Genomic DNA, 19,965 nt, shown 5'->3' with positions numbered 1-19,965 from the left:
TCTATAGCTATGAGTTTGGCAATGGTTTCTATTGTTTGTGATGTTAGATATGAGCTCGACCAGCGAGAGAGAGAGAGTGGGGGGATGGAGAGCTTGATCAGCAAAAGACTGGGAGAGAGGCAGAGAGAGCCTATTTTCACCCACTCAATGCAAGTTAACGAAAACCTGAACACCACAATGTCCAGAGAACCTTAGACTCTGAGATCACAATCCTGATGGCAAGAGGAGCCACTCATCTAGTGTGGTGTGCTTGGGAGCCCATTGGACAATTAGGCAATTTTATGCATGACACCTACATATTATTATGAGGAAGTATAAAATAAAGCTTAGGTGCCTTGAGATTTTGGACTTGCCCATTAGTGTGCAGTGGTGAGAAAACATTTGAAAACCACTGTTCTAAAAGCTAAAGAGAGGTGCTTCCTTGATTCCATTCTCTCTCCTTTAACATAGGGAACACTGGGCCAATCCTTCATGAGAGGAAAGGAGGAAAAGATTTTCTCCCCACATTTCCTTGCTCCAGCAATATAAAAACTAGAAAGGCACATTTGGGCATTTATGAAATCAAAAGATCACACAAAGCCACACTGCTTAAAAGCACAACCAATTTCACATTTCAAGGTGTTCCCTGAGTTAAGTGTTGATTCTTAAGATACGGTATTGTATGCATTTAAGCATGTAATCATTCTCTTCACGTCTTTTTTTTCCTTCTATTTTTGCAATATTGCCAGGGAAAAGGAAAGGAGATATTTCTAACCTAAATTGCTGGTGGCTTTTTAAAAAGGTAAAAACCACTCTCAATTGTGTGACTGTGATGAAGACACTCCATGCGTCAAAACGTTCATGGAAGCAGTTCCCGCTGGGATTTAAAACTCAAAAGAACTATACTGTGAAGCCTAATTTACGCTCTGCGACGGAGTATGAATCGGGCTTGGAGCGTGGGAGCAGAGACACTGGCATACACGTGTGCTGAAAACACACAGAGATCCATGCATGTATGCACCACAGGGAAAACACACTGGGAACCCGCTATGAACTCCTCCAAGATCTACTGCATATACGTGAGATGAAAATCCACACTGAACCTGTAATTCCCTTTCTGTGTTCCGTGTCTCTCTCTTTGTCTTTTCTCTGTCTATCTCTGTGGCTCTATAGGCAGTAAAAGCAAAGTGAAGGGAGCAACAGAGCAGGGAATCAGGTTCCAGCCCAGAGCTGCATTACTGCTCCATCCATGCAGAAGGCAAATCACAGTGTGGAGCCTCTTACTGGTGTGTGTGTGAGGGTCAGTGGCACAGGACCAGGAGGTTGAACCACTTAAACCCTCTATCAGGGGTAGGCAACCTTAGGCACGGGTGCCAACATTGGCACAGGGGAGGGTAATCACTGGCTTACTGGCATAAGTGTGAAAGAGAGGATTTTTGGTTTCAAATCTATTGTATTTTTTAAATGCATGTGTCTGGGAGACACATTATAGGTTGGTTATATTTATGGACAATGAAAATCTGCTGGAAATATTATTTTTTTATGTGGTTTAAGTTAATTAAACTTAATGTTGACATGGCACACTGACTATTTAGAAAATAAAAACATGGCACTTCATTATAAAAAGGTTGCCGACCCCTGCCATACATACTTCATTGACCGGAGTACCCCATGCGTCTATACTAAGTCCCCTCTTTTTTTCCCCTTTACACGAAATGTAGCAGATCTAGAAACTCAGAAGCTTGTAGGGAAGAAGCCAGCAGTGGCTCAGGAGGTAGATTGGCTGCTTGAAACGGAAGGTTCCCAGTTAGTTTCCGGGATCCCCCAGAGTCACTGTCAAAGAAGTCCTTGAGCAAGACACTGAACCCCTATTTGCCCCAAATGAGCAGGTGCCTTCCTTGCATAGTTTCCTCCGTGTGTGAACGGGTGAATGTAATGAAGACTGTAAAGGCTACTTGAAAATGTAGGAAAATCTAAAATTCGCTGGCAGTGGATGATTTATTTATTTATTATGGCAGTGAATGAGTTAACCAATCTATAGCTATGAGTTTGGCAATGGTTTCTATTGTTTGTGATGTTAGATATGAGCTCGACCAGCGAGAGAGAGAGAGTGGGGGGATGGAGAGCTTGATCAGCAAAAGACTGGGAGAGAGGCAGAGAGAGCCTATTTTCACCCACTCAATGCAAGTTAACGAAAACCTGAACACCACAATGTCCAGAGAACCTTAGACTCTGAGATCACAATCCTGATGGCAAGAGGAGCCACTCATCTAGTGTGGTGTGCTTGGGAGCCCATTGGACAATTAGGCAATTTTATGCATGACACCTACATATTATTATGAGGAAGTATAAAATAAAGCTTAGGTGCCTTGAGATTTTGGACTTGCCCATTAGTGTGCAGTGGTGAGAAAACATTTGAAAACCCTCTATCAGGGGTAGGCAACCTTAGGCACGGGTGCCAACATTGGCACAGGGGAGGGTAATCACTGGCTTACTGGCATAAGTGTGAAAGAGAGGATTTTTGGTTTCAAATCTATTGTATTTTTTAAATGCATGTGTCTGGGAGACACATTATAGGTTGGTTATATTTATGGACAATGAAAATCTGCTGGAAATATTATTTTTTTATGTGGTTTAAGTTAATTAAACTTAATGTTGACATGGCACACTGACTATTTAGAAAATAAAAACATGGCACTTCATTATAAAAAGGTTGCCGACCCCTGCCATACATTCTTCATTGACCGGAGTACCCCATGCGTCTATACTAAGTCCCCTCTTTTTTTCCCCTTTACACGAAATGTAGCAGATCTAGAAACTCAGAAGCTTGTAGGGAAGAAGCCAGCAGTGGCTCAGGAGGTAGATTGGCTGCTTGAAACGGAAGGTTCCCAGTTAGTTTCCGGGATCCCCCAGAGTCACTGTCAAAGAAGTCCTTGAGCAAGACACTGAACCCCTATTTGCCCCAAATGAGCAGGTGCCTTCCTTGCATAGTTTCCTCCGTGTGTGAACGGGTGAATGTAATGAAGACTGTAAAGCGCTTTGGAAAAAGGTGCTATTTATAAATGCACCATTTAGATCTGCTATTTTCGCCACATGTTTGCCCCAGAATAGTGACGCTAGGGTTCATGATTACAAGCTGTATTGCTGGGAACTCAAATGCAAAATTGCTTGGACGGATCGCCCCCCAACACACTTCGACTTGACCTCATGACCCCCATATTTTCAAATAAAATAAATGCTGGCACCGAGAACTAAGGGGGGGGAGAGGAAAACAATGAGGTCAATGGGAGAGGGGGAAGGAGGGAGAGAGAGAGACAGAGGAGTGTGCCAGGTGTATATACTGTAAGGAGAGATCTCTCCTCCTGCACCACACTTTATTTGAAAAGCCACAGCACAGGGAGCCATAACCTCTGGGTCACGGAGGATGCTGACGGCTGGGTAGACACGTCACACACCCTGACAGCTCTGAGAGGTGACACGAGGCGATACGCATCTGTGACTGCGACAAGAAGACAAAGAAGAGGCAGGGGGGAGGGTGGGAGTGTGGTGGAGAGCTGCTTGGCAGGTATGCGTTTTTTTTTGCCACCAACCCTTCAAACCTCTCCTCAGCTCGCCACGCAGCGAAAAAACGTCAATATGGGTGATTTTTCGTTGCTTTTAACACATCGTCATTTAACACTTCTCGATTAACCGTACGCTCTTTAAGGGGAAAATGACATATTAAATCGGAGAATTAATTTAAAAAGGGGGGGAAATACCTTTTATGAGTTATAAAAGGTTTGATTTCAGAATGAGGCTATGGACAGCCTGGGTGGGGTAGCAGGGCGGGTGAGGTGGCTGTGGGGATTAACCACTTAGACCCTCTATTCTTAGTAAAACAGACCAGAGTTACAACTGTACTTGGACCAGCCCCCCCCCACACGCCAAATCTGTTAGCCAAAAAAAAGCCAATCTTTTAGCTCAGAACACATTGTGAGCTTGCCATTTTTGGCGAATGATCCCCCCGCAGAATAGGGATGCATGGGGTTCAAGTGGTTAAAGAGGAACTGCTCTATGTGTCTCGGTTCCTTTCTTCATGGTGCGTGAAGGGAGGGCTGGGACCCTGGGACTCAAGGCTAGAGACCCCCCCCTCCAGGGATCAGTGTAAGAGAGAGAGAGAGAGAAAGAGAGAGAGAGAAGAGACAGATAGACTCATGTTATATTCATCTTGCTCTGCCTGTCCAACGCCTTGGTGCGGCTCGTCTCTAGCGGGCTCCAACAAACACACACCCTGTGCATAATGTGCTGCACCGTACATGTCGATGCACACATAACAAATCATAAAGAATAATGCATTGTGATCGGGCACAAACAGTATGTTTATGAATAAGTTACTGAGTAATACCTGATATTTCCGAGAGCCTTCTCAGCTACATGTGCTGTAATAGCAAAGTCAATGAGAGACAAACTCATTTCCCGTTCTGATATCCTACATTGACTCACCTGTGATTTCACGAACGGTGCGGAACACGTTGAGCTTTTCGGGATCCAAGGCTTCGATGTTGTGATAGACGTCCCTGTGGAAGAATCAGAATCAGCTTTATTATCACAGGTTTACAGAAGTAAAGAAGTGGGTGAAATTCGTTTTCGTGCATATAGTTCCGTGCATGGAAGACATTTGCAGAGAAATGTATTGAATAAAAGAAGTAACATTCTTTTTTTAAATAAATAAAGGGGATCGAGAGAATTAGCATTTTTGTACCGCATTGATAAAACATAAATGCACTGGATTGTTTTGCTTTACAAAAAGAGTTGAACAGCCGCGTTGTGATTGTCTTGGCTCTGTGTTGTGAAACAGCCAGAGGGTTCAGATGACCTGCCTGAGGCAATGCAGAATCAGCGGGTCCACTCATTCCCACCATTATCCACACTCAGCCAGACATGAAGACAACAATGCAACAATAGAATACAAAACAGAATAGGAAATAACAAAAGTAGAGTGGAACTGAACAGAGCAATACAGACTAGATTACACTAGACTATAATAGACTATACACTAGACTATTGTAGACTACAATAGAATAGAATAGTATAGAGTAGGATATAGCAATACAAACCAGACTACACTAGACTAATAGAGAAACAGAGACTGTATTACACTAGATAGAGAGATATAGACTAGACTACACTAGTACTTTCACAATTATTTTAATTGTATTACTTTTTTATTAAAAGTAATAAAAAAAGGAACGGTTTTGGACATACAAGGTTTCCACCCAACAGTGACAATAATTAAGTGACAAATAAAACCCTTCTTGATTCTTGATTCAAACAGAACAGAACAGAACAGAACAGAACAGAACAGAACAGAACAGAACAGAACAGAATAGAGAAATACTAGAACCAGAGGATAATAGAAACATAATTATCTGCACTTGTGGGAACTGTCTGTCTGTTCACTTCACTGACCTAATTTTTAAAACGGTACAAAAGTCCCATGACATACTCTAGTTTGTATTTATTAAACAAAGCGCAAAAAGTGCAAGTCCTAGAGGAGAGCTGGTAAAATGCTACACTAACCAGCTCCAACAACACTAAAAGATGAACAAATGAAAATAAAGGAACAATTTGAATATCAGAAAAAAGAAATAAAGAAAGAAAAAAAAAGGGTTTGATACAGTACGTATGTGCCATGCCATATTGAAATTCTTGTTGATGATGACAAAGACAATCAACAACACCTCGGCAAGTTCAAATACAAATGAAAGCTGCAATCAAATCTGTACGTTAATACAACTAGTACATCCTCCATTGGGTTGGAGTTGGTCTCTTACTCTTCCATTTAGAAATGTATTCCCCGGTGTGAGGTAGGACACACGTAGTTCCTCAAGAAACTATTTGGATGACGACTTTTACTATTATCCACTTGAGACATTATTAGTTGAAAGTAGCAATACTTTTGACATGGTTACAGTTTCGTGCCACTCTGCCAACCTCTGTGTGTACTGACAAAATCTCATCTTCACACCATCTCTAGCACATCCACTCCTCACTGTAATTAATTCCACTTATTAGCATCTGTAGTATAGCACTGTCCTTACTGGTCCAATCTGCAGTACCACTCTCAAGCAGAGTCACCCACTTATCACCAGCAAACCATGGCTTGCTCCATCCACATTCATTTACCCACTTAACAACATACTTAGTGCATATTTCACGTTCAGGCTTTTAGCACTTATGCTCAATAGCAGGTTTCATTAACATTTGCAAGTGGACGACACACTAGGGAGCAATGTGACTTTAGATTTTTTATTTTATTAACATTTTTAGAGCCAGAGCCCAATGGGACCGAACCGCTATCTCTTAATTGATCTGGTTCGGATCAAGCACCATATTTAAAACAATATCATTGTAACCTAATGAAGTTATTTATTTATTTATTTGATTTGAGCGTTTAGGCCATGTCTGTGGCTGGTTGTCTTTGCACAAGCGGTTTTAGTTTGCAATGGGTTTGGACTATGAGGTCAGGCTTGAACACAATAAAATCCTCAGTGTTAGCATAAGATAAGAAAGTGTGCGATAAGAAATAAAACACATGCACTGCCAAGCAAAAACCTGAGTAAATACCACTCGGAGAGTGTAAAGATTAGTATTAACATGAAATCGATAGGCTACTCAGAATATTACAGTGTGTGGCTGTCACAGTGTGAGACTCTAATATAACTATAGACTATCATGTAGGAAAGCTATACAACATTCTAGTAGCTCAGGAGGTATAGAGCGGCCGAATGCTATTATAGAGATTGAGGGTTCGATCTCTATAATAGCCTTCGGAGATTGTGGAATTGTCGCCTGGCTAGACTACTGAACCCCTAACTGCTCCCACTGAGCAGGTTGGTGCCTTGCATGGGTTCCTCTGCTGTCGGTGTGTGAATGTGTGCGTGAAGATAATGCACATTGTAAAGCACTTTGGATAAAGGCGCTATATAAATGCACCATTTAGTAAATGTTTCCATTTGTAACTCTTGAGTGTGTCCAAATGTAACCAAATGGACCCTTACGGGTCCATTTGGTTACATTTGGACACTCTCAGAGTTAAATGAACTCTAAGGATTGTACAGTGAATGTTTAGGCACAAGTAAATACCTACCTATGATCTGCTTCTAGGCGTCCAATCAACTATGATCTGCTTATAGCTCTCCAATCAATTCTCACCCTTTTATTCCAGTGATGAGGAAGACCAGGTTTCCATTGATCTTGGTGCAGTTGACAAACTTATCAATGTTGCTGGAGTCCACGGTCTGGGCCGACTGAAGGCTGGCCGTACCGATGCCGTCACAGGCTGGAACAAGCACAGACACACACAGAACAGGATTACTATTAACATGTACAAAAGTACACAGTTGTGTCTTTTAGAATCGAGCTCAGGGGCAATGCTGTGTGTTTCCAAAAATATAAAGGCACATAGGAACCACTAACAGAACCCTGTCAGTAACTATACTACCTAAAGAAGCTGCGAACAACTACTTGGATACATACCTGTACATGTTTCACATGAAAGCGTGTGCGTTTCCCAGTTTGTTTTGAATCATCCAAATTCACATTAACAAATAAACACATTTGAAGTTTTGTGGTATTCAATATTGGGGTGGGGAATAGTTTCACTACTTATTGTCAAAACTGAAGTCTAAATACATTTTGCAGCAGTTTGCTGGTCGTTCAACTAAATGCGAATTTGCATAATGATTTCTCTTTTTCTTTATACTGTATAAGTTAATTGATTTTGTGTCATTTTGAAGAGCAGCTAACTACCGTACAGGAACACAACTTAGTGGCTGGACACATACAGTAGTAGCTTCAGTATTACATTAACTTTGGGCAGGAAAATAAATGAGTTGCTTTCTTGTCTCTTCGTCCACAGCCAATGGATGAAGAGGGTTTTCTTTTGGCAGTAAACATATTCAGTTGAGGGTAACTCCTGTTTATTGATAAACAAGTTAATCTCGTTTTTATTCATCTGCCTTAATGTTGTATGATAATTGTTGCAATAACATTTTTGATTACATGGCAGATGTTCACATGGTAATTGTTTTAGTTAGGACAACTATATTTCTCTTGAGGGTAGTTTTGCTGTAGTTCAACGTGTCTCAGTGTGTGTAATGTAAGCAACTGGTGGCTTGTAAAGCTGCATAAATAATGTTCTAAGTCTAAGAGCATTCTGTAGCTTTACAAGCTACGCAAGACTATAGGGACGCTAGTCTTAATAAAACTAGACATAATGTTTGTTGAGATGACTATGATCACAGATCGAATATTAACATGATCCCAGTCCCAGTTAATTTTAATTTTTTAACTAAAATCCCAGCCCACAGGTTGAGATGTAACCCTTACATTGGATTTAGATTTCTCCAGACATATCAGTACATAGAGGTCTCTGATCATGTCGCTATTAAAGCGAGACTACCCTCCCCAAAACTGGCATCCATGACAAGATTGCTATGCAGTATGAAAGGCGATAGTCGTCGTCTGTTTTTACGCCTGGAGACTTCAGACACACCTCCTGCAGGAGACTTGGCTCATATCTGAACCCATTGCGACCGCATGCCCTTGCTGACGTCAACCCCAGGCAGAATTCGAACCCACAACCTTTGTACATGAAAGGCATGCTCTAACCCAGGGGTCTTCAACAGGGGGTCTGGGACACCTAGGGGGTCCTCAGAGTTACTACAGGGGGTCCGCCGAATCTTTGTGTGATATCATTTTTTTAAAAACCTTTTTTACCTTAACCACTTGAACACTACCATCCCTTTTCTGAGGAGAACTGTGTTGACCGGGGTTCCCCCCTGAGAGGTCTGTACCTGGCCCCCCTCCTTTCTTTCATCTACACCAAATCTCAACAAGCTCATCATAGTTACAAGCTCACAAGGCATAGCAAAGCCATTGTGAACTTGTATATCTGCTGTTTTCACCCAAAAAGCTGCAGTTATTATGACATGCCCGGAAAAGGGACGATAAGGGTCCAAAATGTGGCTAATTTGGCCTAAGAGTGTCATTTGTACTGGTGCATGTGGCTTACCTTTAGGGCAGATGTCCGTGCAGGGGATGCACATCTTGATGCGGTTCTCCTCTACCTCCATCTTGTTGCTGGGACACGCTCTCACACAGGAGCTCTGGTCCACCACAAAGTTATCTGCAACAAATTAGAGGCTTACTAAATGAGTTCTGCTATCGTTATTTCCCCCAAATGATTACATAGGCAGGAGCTAAGCCATTCATTCATTGGTGACGCCAACCTCCCTGAGGACGGTCCCCAAGACCAAGTACCATACGTGTGGCTATAGGGCTTTTTGCCCCCAATACTCTAAGAGAATCCCCCCCATCCTTCAAATCTTCAAAACCGCTCTCAAACCCCACCTCTTCAATATGACCCCGTCTCCCCATTCCACTGTTTTTCTTGATTTTATTCCATAGTCTTGGCCTTTTCTAGGTGCTTTTTTCCCCTAATAAAGTTAGTAAATGTAAAGCGTCTCTGGGTACTTAGAAAAGCTCTATATAAAATGTGGACATCATTGTACATTTCAAAATAATAATAAGTAGGTTAAAATCAATTCCTTGTTTTACTGGGAGCCAGTGAAGAACTAAAATAGGAGTGAAGTGTTCAAACCTGGCTGGAGTCGATGTAATGGCTGTTTTGTCAAACATTGCATTGCATTACAGTATAATCACGTTTACTGGAACTAAAAGCATGAACCAGCTTTTCTGAATCAGACTTTGTCGAGAAGCATCTAACTGTAGATATATTTCTTAGATGACAACAGTCAGTCTTGGAGATAGTATGTGCTTCTAAAAGTTAAGATCTCCGTCCAACATCAAGTTTTTGACACGCTCACAAGGTTTTACCGACAAGGGAGATGGCAGGGGATTGAATCCTGTGCCTCAATGACTTGGGACCCACTAAAAGAAACTCTGTTTTCTCACTGTTTTATCTGTAAAATAAAGACAAATGTATCAAATTAAAAGTGAGTAAACAGAGAGTGTGTCCTATGCTAAATGCATCCTTGGTTACCTTGTCTTAGCATAAACATGTTCCTATCTTATATGTTCTGTCATGTTAGATTCTTACCTAATTTTGTTTTTATGTTGAAGCACATTGTGCCTGTAATATGAAATGGGATATATATATATATATATATATATATATATATATATATATATATATATATATATATATATATATATATATATATATATATATATATATATATTTATTTATTTTTACTTCACCTGACTTTATTTTGTCAATATTTTTGTTAAGAATGTACATATTTTATTATACAGCTTTGTTGAATATACAGTATATATCTCTGATTGGCCAGATTGATTTCTGCATAGCAGCGCAATGTTCTGCCTTGGTTTATGTCTCATTTTAAAATCAATGTTTCGTATGAATAATTGATTTTGCTGCAAAGTAGCCGTGTAATAAGCAAGGATAATGTACAATGAGGCAGTCATTATTGGGGAATAAACCCCTTCAAGGTAAAGATTATACTTAACACGGAATACACATGATGGTACTGTAAGACACACAGTCGCATGTCTTAAACCAGTGGTTCCCAAACGTTTTAGCTCAAGACCCAAATGAGACATCTGCCCAAGACCCAAACTAGTGAAAATAGCAGATCTACAAGCTCACACCGCGTTGTGAGCTTGTACGTCTGCTATTTTCACTACTTCTTGACCCTTTTTTTGTATTTATTCATGGGAATTATTAAACTGTTTAAATTGTATTTATGAAATACTTTAGAAACATGTTGGAATTGTTTTTAATTGATGAAAAGTTGTGGTATTTACTCGCAACCCATAAAAATGTGTCTGTGTCTGGTTAGAAGTGGTTATTTCTAACTCATATTCTGGCTGTTAGATGTTAGTCATCCTGGCTCACGCAAGGGGAACAGTTGCACTGTGAATCCATTTCATCTGCAGTGTGATGAGAAGTAATCAACTGATCAGAACATTGCAATGGGCCACTCAGCAACCACTTTAAGCCATCGAACACTCGAGTTCTTGAGATGGAACGTTGCCAGAAACTCATTTTAATGTGCGCACGCATGTGTGTACGCACGCACACACACACACACACACACACACTCACACATGCACGCACTTAAATCAAACTACATTTTTCCAGGCCAAGAAATGCGTCCTCTATCGTACTGCAATTAAGACCCTAATTGAAGTCTTCCGTTATGTCCCTTTTTCTTGGTGCTTCACATTACTACGCTGAGATCTCTGGGCTTCCTATTGGAAGGAGCAGATCGGCAGAAATAGCAGACCTAAAAGTCTTCTAAATCCTAACAGTTTTCTGAAGAAAACGTAATCAGCTATAATCAGTGGTTCTTAAACTTTTTCATGTCAAGGACCACCAAAATGATATGTATTTGGCCACGGACCCCCATCTCAAAATATGTTATTCCAGGGACCCCCAGAAATGAATGAAATATTCGCTTTAAAAATATATATATATTCAAAGATCTGCACAAATGTTCATGATTTTTCAAAAATAGCAGATCTACAAGCTCATAGCGCGGTACTCGGTGCCGCGCTATGAGCTTGTATATCTACTATTTTTGAATAGCCAAAGTATAAAATAATGGTTAAAGTGGTTACACAGATGCGTTCCCAGTGTGAATGGGCTAAATTAACACTAAGGATTTGAATGTGTACAGAGAGAGCCCTGGGAGACAGAGCAGGTTCGTCTCTGTCTTCCATACTCTTTCCAGAGAGGTAGGAAATGACAGGCTTAGGTCAAAGGCCACATAAGACGTTACAGGAAGGCTGGCTTTTCCTGAATGCTCCCAGTCATGTCACATCACATCACATCACATCCAGGTCCTATAGACACACACTGCTTCAGTTCATAGAAGAACAACTGACCCACACTGCTAATGACCTGCCTGTACGCTCTACTCTACTTTCATTTATTGTCCTTGACTTCCCTCTCTTCTGTTCTTCTCCCGGTCTCCCATCTCTCCTCTCCTCTAACCAAGGATGTAGTTAGTATAGGACACACACTCTGTTTACTCACTTTTAATTTGATACATTTGTCTTTATCCCATTAAGACCTGAGGCGATTCTTTAAAATGTTTTCTAAATCCTAACCAAAAAACTTTTTTTTCCAAGTTTTTTCAATAGCCAAAGAAATCTAAAGTGACACAGATGCGTTCCAATGCCCTACCAAAAGGAGTAAAGGAGTGTAAAACCCTACTCACTTTCAAAACTGCCTAACCTACCCCCCTACCCCCCCCTCTCTCTTTCTTCTTTTGTACATATTTTTCACTCTTCATACCAGTAACCTGTAAACTGATTGTATGACATTCTGTATAGTAGTGTGTATATCTGTCTGTCTCTTATATGTCATCATGATTTGTGTGCATGGGGATCTCATCTTAAACAAGCTTTCCAGTTTAGTAGACCTTGTATTGTGAATTTGTACTTCCATGTACTGTTATGTACTGTCATGTACTGTTATCATATCTTACCAAATAAAGTACATCAATCAATCAATCAATCACAAAACAATGAGAAAATAGAGTTTCTTTCAGTGGGTCCCAAGTCATTGAGGCACGGGATTCAATCCCCTGCCATCGCCCCTGTCGGTAAAACCTTGTGAGCGTTTCAAAAACTTGAACGGAGATCTTAACTTTCAGAAGCACATAATATCTCCAAGACTGACTGTTGTCATCTAAGAAATATATCTACAGTTAGATGCTTTCCGACACAGTCTGATTCAGAAATGCTGGTTCATGCTTTTATTTCCAGTAAACGTGATTATACTGTAATGCACTGCTTGACAAAACAGCTATTACATCTCACATATTACACTCCAGCCAAGTTTGAACACTTTACTCCTATTTTAGTTCTCCACTGGCTCCCAGTAAAACAAGGAAGTGATTTTAAATTACATTTCTAAGTATCCAAAGACGCTTTACATGGGGGGAGGAGAAAACAACAAAAGAAAATCACTCCAGAAGCTTGGCATTGCGTTGGGGATTTACCTTGCGCTCGCCGCTCGCGCATGCATGTGCAGTGCTTTTCGCTATCTGCCAAAAACTACAATATTTTCAACTCGGGCGCCTGGAAGCGTTGCCAGGCGAGCGCCATGGCGCTTTCAGCCGAGAAAAAAAAGCCCAGTGGACGCGGGGCCTTTACAGTAGCCTTTTAAAAGAGAATGAGAGTGACTGGGCGTGTGTGTGACAGAGATAAAAGTAAAAGAGAGAGAGACATAAGGGGGGAGACAAAGAGAGAACTGAGAGAAGCAGAGAGGTTTTAATATTCATTTTGTCTGTTGATGCCGTAGTGTTTAATAATGAGTGCCTAGCAGGGCAGCTTTTTTAGAGTCTTGGGGGGGGGTGGGGGTGGAACCCCGACCTGACCTCCCAGTCTCAGGGCGGACACTCTAACCGCCACTGAGCTTGTGCTTTGGATAAAGGCGCTATGTAAATGCACCATTTACACCTCAGCATAACAGTAATGTAGGTTTCGGTCTTTCCTAACAAAGCAGGCGAGCACAATGGAAATGGCTGCAGCCTAATAATAATGCATGGCGTGTAAGAAGATCCCCCGCGCACGGGGACCGGAGCGGATGAACTTCAGATGCCACCGCGGTACTCTCCCTGACCCTCACCCTGAGAGCGGGGGCGTGGGGGGGGGCTTGGGGGTACAGCTTGATGTACCAGAGCAGCAGAGCAAACAGGCTAAGTACACTTTAAGTCTGTTGTGAATATGTTATGTATTAATAACCGTGTGCAGCCAGACAGTGAGGACCGGTTTTGCATTATGTATGTATCTTCAGCAGGTGTTTATACATTGGAGAGTGCATCTGTTGTTGTCCTGCGGTGTGCGATTATGTACGCGTACGTGTGCGTGTGTATGTGTGCGTGTGCGTGTGCGTGTGTGTGTGAGCGATTAAGTATGTATGTCCTAATGTGTGCATTTGTACTGTACGCTTGTAGATTTTCACATGAATGTCCACTTGTGAATAAAAGTACCTATTGCATACAGTATTATCGTCGCTGTTGGGCAGAAACCTTGTATCTCCATATAAAACATATATATATATATATATATATATATATATATATATATATATATATATATATATATATATATATATATATACTGTATATATATATATTTTTAATAAATACTCTGCTTCGTCATAAAGTATCAAAAATAGCCGATGATCTGATGCAGGATTTTGAACAAATTCGCCTATAACGAATCGATGGGCCCAAAATACACCAGAGCGCCAGGTGGTATTCCGTCTGTGGATTTAATGAATACCTAACCAATGAAAGATACTGTATTAACTCGAGCTTGTGACTGAATAAGCATAACTACGATGGATCCATTTGGAACACAGAATAGCTTAAAAGTAACAGTTTTGGACATACAAGGTCTCTCTGCCTGACAGCGATGATGTGTGTGTGTGTGTGTGTGTGTGTGTGTGTGTGTGTGTGTGTGTGTGTGTGTGTGTGTGTGTGTGTGTGTGTGTGTGTGTGTGTGTGTGTGTGTGCGCATGCGGGGGTTGCGTGCTTGCGAGACTCACGTGGACACTTCTTGACACAGAAGGCTCCATAGGTGTACTTGGCCATGGGGTTGTGTTCCAGCTGGAAGGTGGTGGGGTTGTACACAAAGGGCTGAGGACACTGGGTCACACACGCTCCGCTGTCATTGAAGTTGGTACAGGCCTGCACGTCCACACACATGTAGGCATTCATCGTGCATGCACATGAAACACAGAAAGAGGGGGAGAGAGAGAGCAGCTTTAATCTCTTGAAGTACAGTATGCCTTTTGATAGTGTAACATTAAACGATCAAAGTCATGACTGATGCGTTCGGTTGACGTTTCTTCACATATGGCAGCCTGTGTAACAGCCAACAGCACTGCAAAGTGCAGGTCCTTATTGATTACATCAACGCGCTCACCAGTGTTGCCAGATTGTGCGAGAGAAAAATATGTACGACGCATATGAAAACAAGCCCAAAAGGAGCACATAGGACAAATTGGCTATTTGAAAATAGACGATCTACAAGCCCGCAATGCGTTGCAAACTTGTAGGTCTACTATTCCCCCCCCCCCCCAAAAAAAAAAATATATATACAATATATATAATATTATAACTATTTTAACAACACAAATCTTGTATGGAGTCCTTGGCACCAAATACATATTAATTTGGGGGTCCTTGACATGAAAATGTCAATGAAAACTACACTTCAGAAACAAGCCTAAAAAAAAAGCAACCACCAATATTTACAAGCAACTTAACAGAAAAACAAGCCCAAAGTCGCTTATAATAAGCAGACATGGCTACAGTGGCACTCACACACGAGAGACCAACAATATAGTGGTTTAGGGCTTTCACCAACTAGTCGACTAGTCGAATAGTTGTTTTAATGCCATAGTAATGGCCCATTACTATTATTATTATCCTCCTGCCTTTATTTTTTATCAAAATGGGGTCAAAAGTATGCCCAATAATATCCTATTATTGGGCAATAACCCCCTTTTGAGGATCCTTGGAGACACTGTTGTGCTGCTGTGCCAGAAGCGCTTCCCTTAAAACAGCATACAAATAAAGGCAGGAGGATATTAATAATAGTAATGGCATTAAAATAATGGCATTTCGTTTAGGTACATTTTTTTTCTCGACTAGTCGACTACCACTGGGTCAAATTAATCGACCAGTAAAAATCTCTAGTCGTGAAAGCCCTATAGTGGTTAGCCATTTATTGCTGCTCAGCATGTCAACGCTTCTAAAGCGAGCTGCTACACGCCTACAGTAAACATAAACACAACAAGACTTAATGGTTCGTTTAGTAAGTGAGCTGCATGCTCTCTTCTTTTAACCCATTCAGACCTGAGGCTGATTATTCAAATGTATTTTAAATCCTAACAGTTTTCTATGTTGCTATGATATCAGTGGTTCTCAAACCACCTTCATGTCAAGGACCCCCCCCCCAAAAAAATAGATACGCGGACCCCTCATCACAAAATATTTAGTTCCAGGGACCCCCCCTTGAACTAAATACTCTCCTGGAGTTACAAATGTTCGCTTTAAAAAAAAAATATATATATATAGAGATATATATGCCTATTCAAAGATTTGCCCAAATTTTCATGATTTTCAAAAAATAGCAGATCTACAAGCTCGTAGTGTGGCACTCGGTGTAAGCAACCCCGGCTAATAAGGATGGATCTCAAACTGATGATTTTAGAAAGTTTATTCCTGGAACCACCGTAAGAACTGTATAGGTGGGAAAGCACATAAACAGTACAATCATTACAAATATGTCTGACAAACACATCATAAACCATAAAGAAATATAGCCTAAAGCTATAGAAATATAAAGTGACACAGAAGAATCAATATACATTTGACAATTATGTCCTGTGTTACAATAACTCCAATGAATTGTTTTTAAACTAAATGACAATCTCTCTTTAGAGTGCAAAACATATGAAATAGGTAACTACTGCAATTATCTTAATCACAAATAAAATAGCTTTTATCATAATAAACAACAACAATGAAATGCCAGCTATTATTATAATGTATATCCTTTTACCAAACATGAAATGTACCTTTTAGTCTAAGCACTGTAATTATGAAATACAATCTAAACCCATATATATTTATGTAATTAATTGTTGACGTTACTGAGGCTTTTCAATGGGTCTAAAATAGATCAGTAGAATGGTGTTCAAAATAATCTATTAACTTGCTGACTGAATCCACAATGGACACAAAGTAACAGAGATGCAAACAACACAATGCAGCAACAATAAACTATACCTTGTGCCCTTAGCCAGGTGCTTAAACAAAATATACCTTCTGGTTGGAACATGGACATGCTCCTTCCATGTTGTTTTCATTCATTCTGACGTCTTTGCAAAGACGCGCTAATAGTACAGTGCAGTGACATCCTTCCTGTTTCAGGCAATTTCAAAATAAAAGCCTAACTCAAATACAATTCTTTCAAGCAAAACAATATAAAGGTGTCAGTTGAGGCATAAACAATAAAACATTATATGTCCAATATAAACCATAAAAGGACCCAAATAAAGTGACAATATATAGAACTTGGCAAAAGTCCACAGTAATGTATCTTTGAAAGTCCAATGGTTTGGCAAGTTTAGGGTGACAATAGCGCCGCCTGCTGGCCAGGAGGTGCATCTGGTGGGCTTTTCTTATAGAAAATAACAGTACATTTTGAAGACACTAATTTATGCAGGGCAGTGCTTAAAGGTAGGGTAAGTGATTTTCTTTGGTTAAAATAAGTGTTAAATAGCTCTATATTGTGATAGTACTCATTACTATAGAGTGTTTGTTCAGTAAAAGGAGTCTCCTTGGCTCCCCAGCTCTTTATTAACACATTCCCTGCCAGAGTTTATTCATAAGGTACTCACCCACTGCCAGCGTTTTTAAGTTTTATAGCCTTTTGAACCGTCCGCGATCGGATGGTGTTTATAAACAGCAACGACGGACGTACGAGCCCTCATAATGTTTACACTTTTTTTCCTTTTTCTTCTTCTGTGTTATCAGCCGGTAAAAGAGGCTGCAAACGTCATATCCGTTTGGCTGTGACGTGGCTGTGACGTTTCCCCACCGGCCATCTTAGATTAGCTTAGCCTCCGATCGGCTATCAGATCGTTTTTAAACACAAAGAGGATAACCGTTCGTCGATCAAAGAAAAGAAGATACAACCGGAGCTTACCATTCGTTTTTTAAACCGTGTGAAAACCATGATCTTTAGCCAAAACCAGGGAAAAACTGTTTTTTCAGGATAAAAAACGAACCGGAAACGGTTGTTGGAAATTTTCTCATAGGATGGGTCGGAAGCGTCATGGGGAAAAAAACAATCAAGGATGGTACCAAAAAAAAAAAAATCGTTATTAAACCACATAAAAAGACGATCCCGAGATATCTCGGGATATGCAGGTAACGGGTGGATTTAATGTCCCGAGATATCTCGGGATTGGCAGTATATGTGTTATACAGAAAGTGCATTTTCGTTTCAGTTTCAGTTTCATTTCCAATTTTATCCAATCAGGACAGAGAACTCAATCAGGATATAGATTAAACAAGTGAAATTGGAAGTGATGACACTAAGAAATGAGCAGGCAAAATTGGAACTGGAACACTATACAAATTAAGCTTAAAAGTGGGTACTTTCACCTGATTGGCTGAGATTTTGACACCTACCGAAAAATGTATTTTCTGTTTATTAAAGAGCTGGAGAGACGGGGAGACTCCTGTTACTGAACAAACACTCTATAGCAATGATTACTATCAGAATATAGTATTTTAACCTTTTAACAAAATACTTTTTGTTTTAACCAAAAAATATCACTTACCCTACCTTTAAGTGGTTCGTTACACTCGGTGCCGTGCTGCTTGTATATCTGCTATTTTTGAATAGCCAAAGTATAAAATAATGGTTATAGCTACAATCTAAAATGACACAGATGCGTTTCCGGATTGAATGCGTTAATGCGCCCATAATTGTTTAATTCATCCCATTGTTAAGAGCCCAAGTCATGCCTTGACAAGCTGTGGGACACTTATTTTACAGTGCAAAGTCAGTGTTTACGCTTAGCTTCATTCGGTAATGTTAAAATACCACAACCCTATTCAGAACTCCTGGTGCAGCCATGTGGACTCATTCAGACCTGAATTTCACATTTCAGTCACATTTTAAGATAATTACAAAGTCAGCCTCACTACCACCTCAAGAATATATCAAGGATTAAACTTTAATCCTTTAATCGTTAAAGGATTTACATCTCAGCAGGATTCGGAAAAAACTTGTCCATGCATTTATCTTCAGTAGACTCGACTACTGTAACGGGTGTCCTTTCAGGTCTCCCTGAAAAATTGATCAGACCGCTGCAAGTTCATTCTGAACCACGCCGCTGCTGCTGCTGCTGCTTGAGAAGTGGAGCATATCACTCCAGTTCTTAGATCTTTACACTGGCTGTCAAATAATTGATTTCTAAATCCTGCTGTTGGTTTATAAAGGATTGGAATGGTTCAAGGACAAAATACATTTACTGATCTTGTATCATCCAGATCTGGGACAGGTCTGCGCTTTATGTCCCCAGTGCTCAGTTTTTTATGCACCAGATATTCTGGAACAGCTTTTTAAGAGAGCCATCAATGTATTTTATAGAAAACCTAAGTACCTAACTAATACCATCACAGTACCGTACTGGGAAGAACATCACTTTTTAAGTTGTTGTGATTTGACACTTGAAGTTTAGAAAATGTTAGAGCTTGTAAAAGTGTTTGTTTTATCTAATGCCTACACAGACTGGCTCTCCCTCCTCTAAGGCAGTGGCTCCCAAACTGGGGGTTGGAACCCCAAGGGGGATCCCCAAATGGTTTTGGGGGGTCCCCAGATCATTAGCTTATGTGCAACATTGTTTTCTCACTCAACATTAAACAAAGTAACCAACAGTATAAGTGTACATTAACGTGCATTGTCCCCACCAAATAAACAGATAAAGTAAAGTAACAAGCTCCTGGAAAACTGCAGATCTGCTGCAACTCTCAGTTCTTTTGAATGAAAGCTGAAAACGTTTTGCCGTTGCCTTTCATTGAGGTTTTTGATTATTGTGCCGTGCTGTGATTTTATTCTCCTGTATTTCTCCCTTTCATTTCAGCTTACTCTTATTTTCTATTCTCTTAACTCTTGAATACCTATTTTATTGTATTCAAAATTACCATTTATAATGCGTTTCTTTTGCACATTTTCTTAATTCTCTTATTGTATAAAGCACTTGAAAATGCCTTGTGGTTGAAATGTGCAGTACAAACAAACTTGCCTTGCGTCGTGGTTAGTAGCAAAGCTGGTAATGCTGAAATTAGGTGTTTTGTAATAATAACTTTTGACATTTTCAGGAGCGTTGCTACAGTATTTTGCCAAATTAGAAAATATATA

The 19,965-nt window shown here is 40.3% G+C and overlaps 1 protein-coding gene across 3 annotated transcripts in view; it reads right to left on the bottom strand.

Moving 5' to 3' along the window:
- erbb4b (erb-b2 receptor tyrosine kinase 4b) overlaps positions 1 to 19,965 on the bottom strand; it is a 623,270-nt gene that overhangs the window by 194,217 nt on the left and 409,088 nt on the right. For all 3 annotated transcript variants that reach the window (XR_014602804.1, XM_084085440.1, XM_084085441.1), the window contains exons 7-10: positions 14,567 to 14,708; positions 9,035 to 9,148; positions 7,174 to 7,300; positions 4,462 to 4,535 (exon numbers count right to left, since the gene is read on the bottom strand). Coding sequence is in view for 2 of the 3 variants with exons in the window: in XM_084085440.1 (XP_083941566.1) it covers positions 4,462 to 4,535; positions 7,174 to 7,300; positions 9,035 to 9,148; positions 14,567 to 14,708 (457 nt within the window). In the remaining variant the exon portion in view is untranslated. The remainder of the gene's footprint in view (positions 1 to 4,461; positions 4,536 to 7,173; positions 7,301 to 9,034; positions 9,149 to 14,566; positions 14,709 to 19,965) is intronic.

The sequence above is a fragment of the Gymnoscopelus microlampas genome (assembly GCF_963454915.1).
Source record: "Gymnoscopelus microlampas genome assembly, chromosome: 17".
Classification (NCBI taxonomy): Eukaryota; Metazoa; Chordata; class Actinopteri; order Myctophiformes; family Myctophidae; genus Gymnoscopelus; species Gymnoscopelus microlampas.
This window is presented reverse-complemented; position numbering and strand designations above follow the sequence as displayed.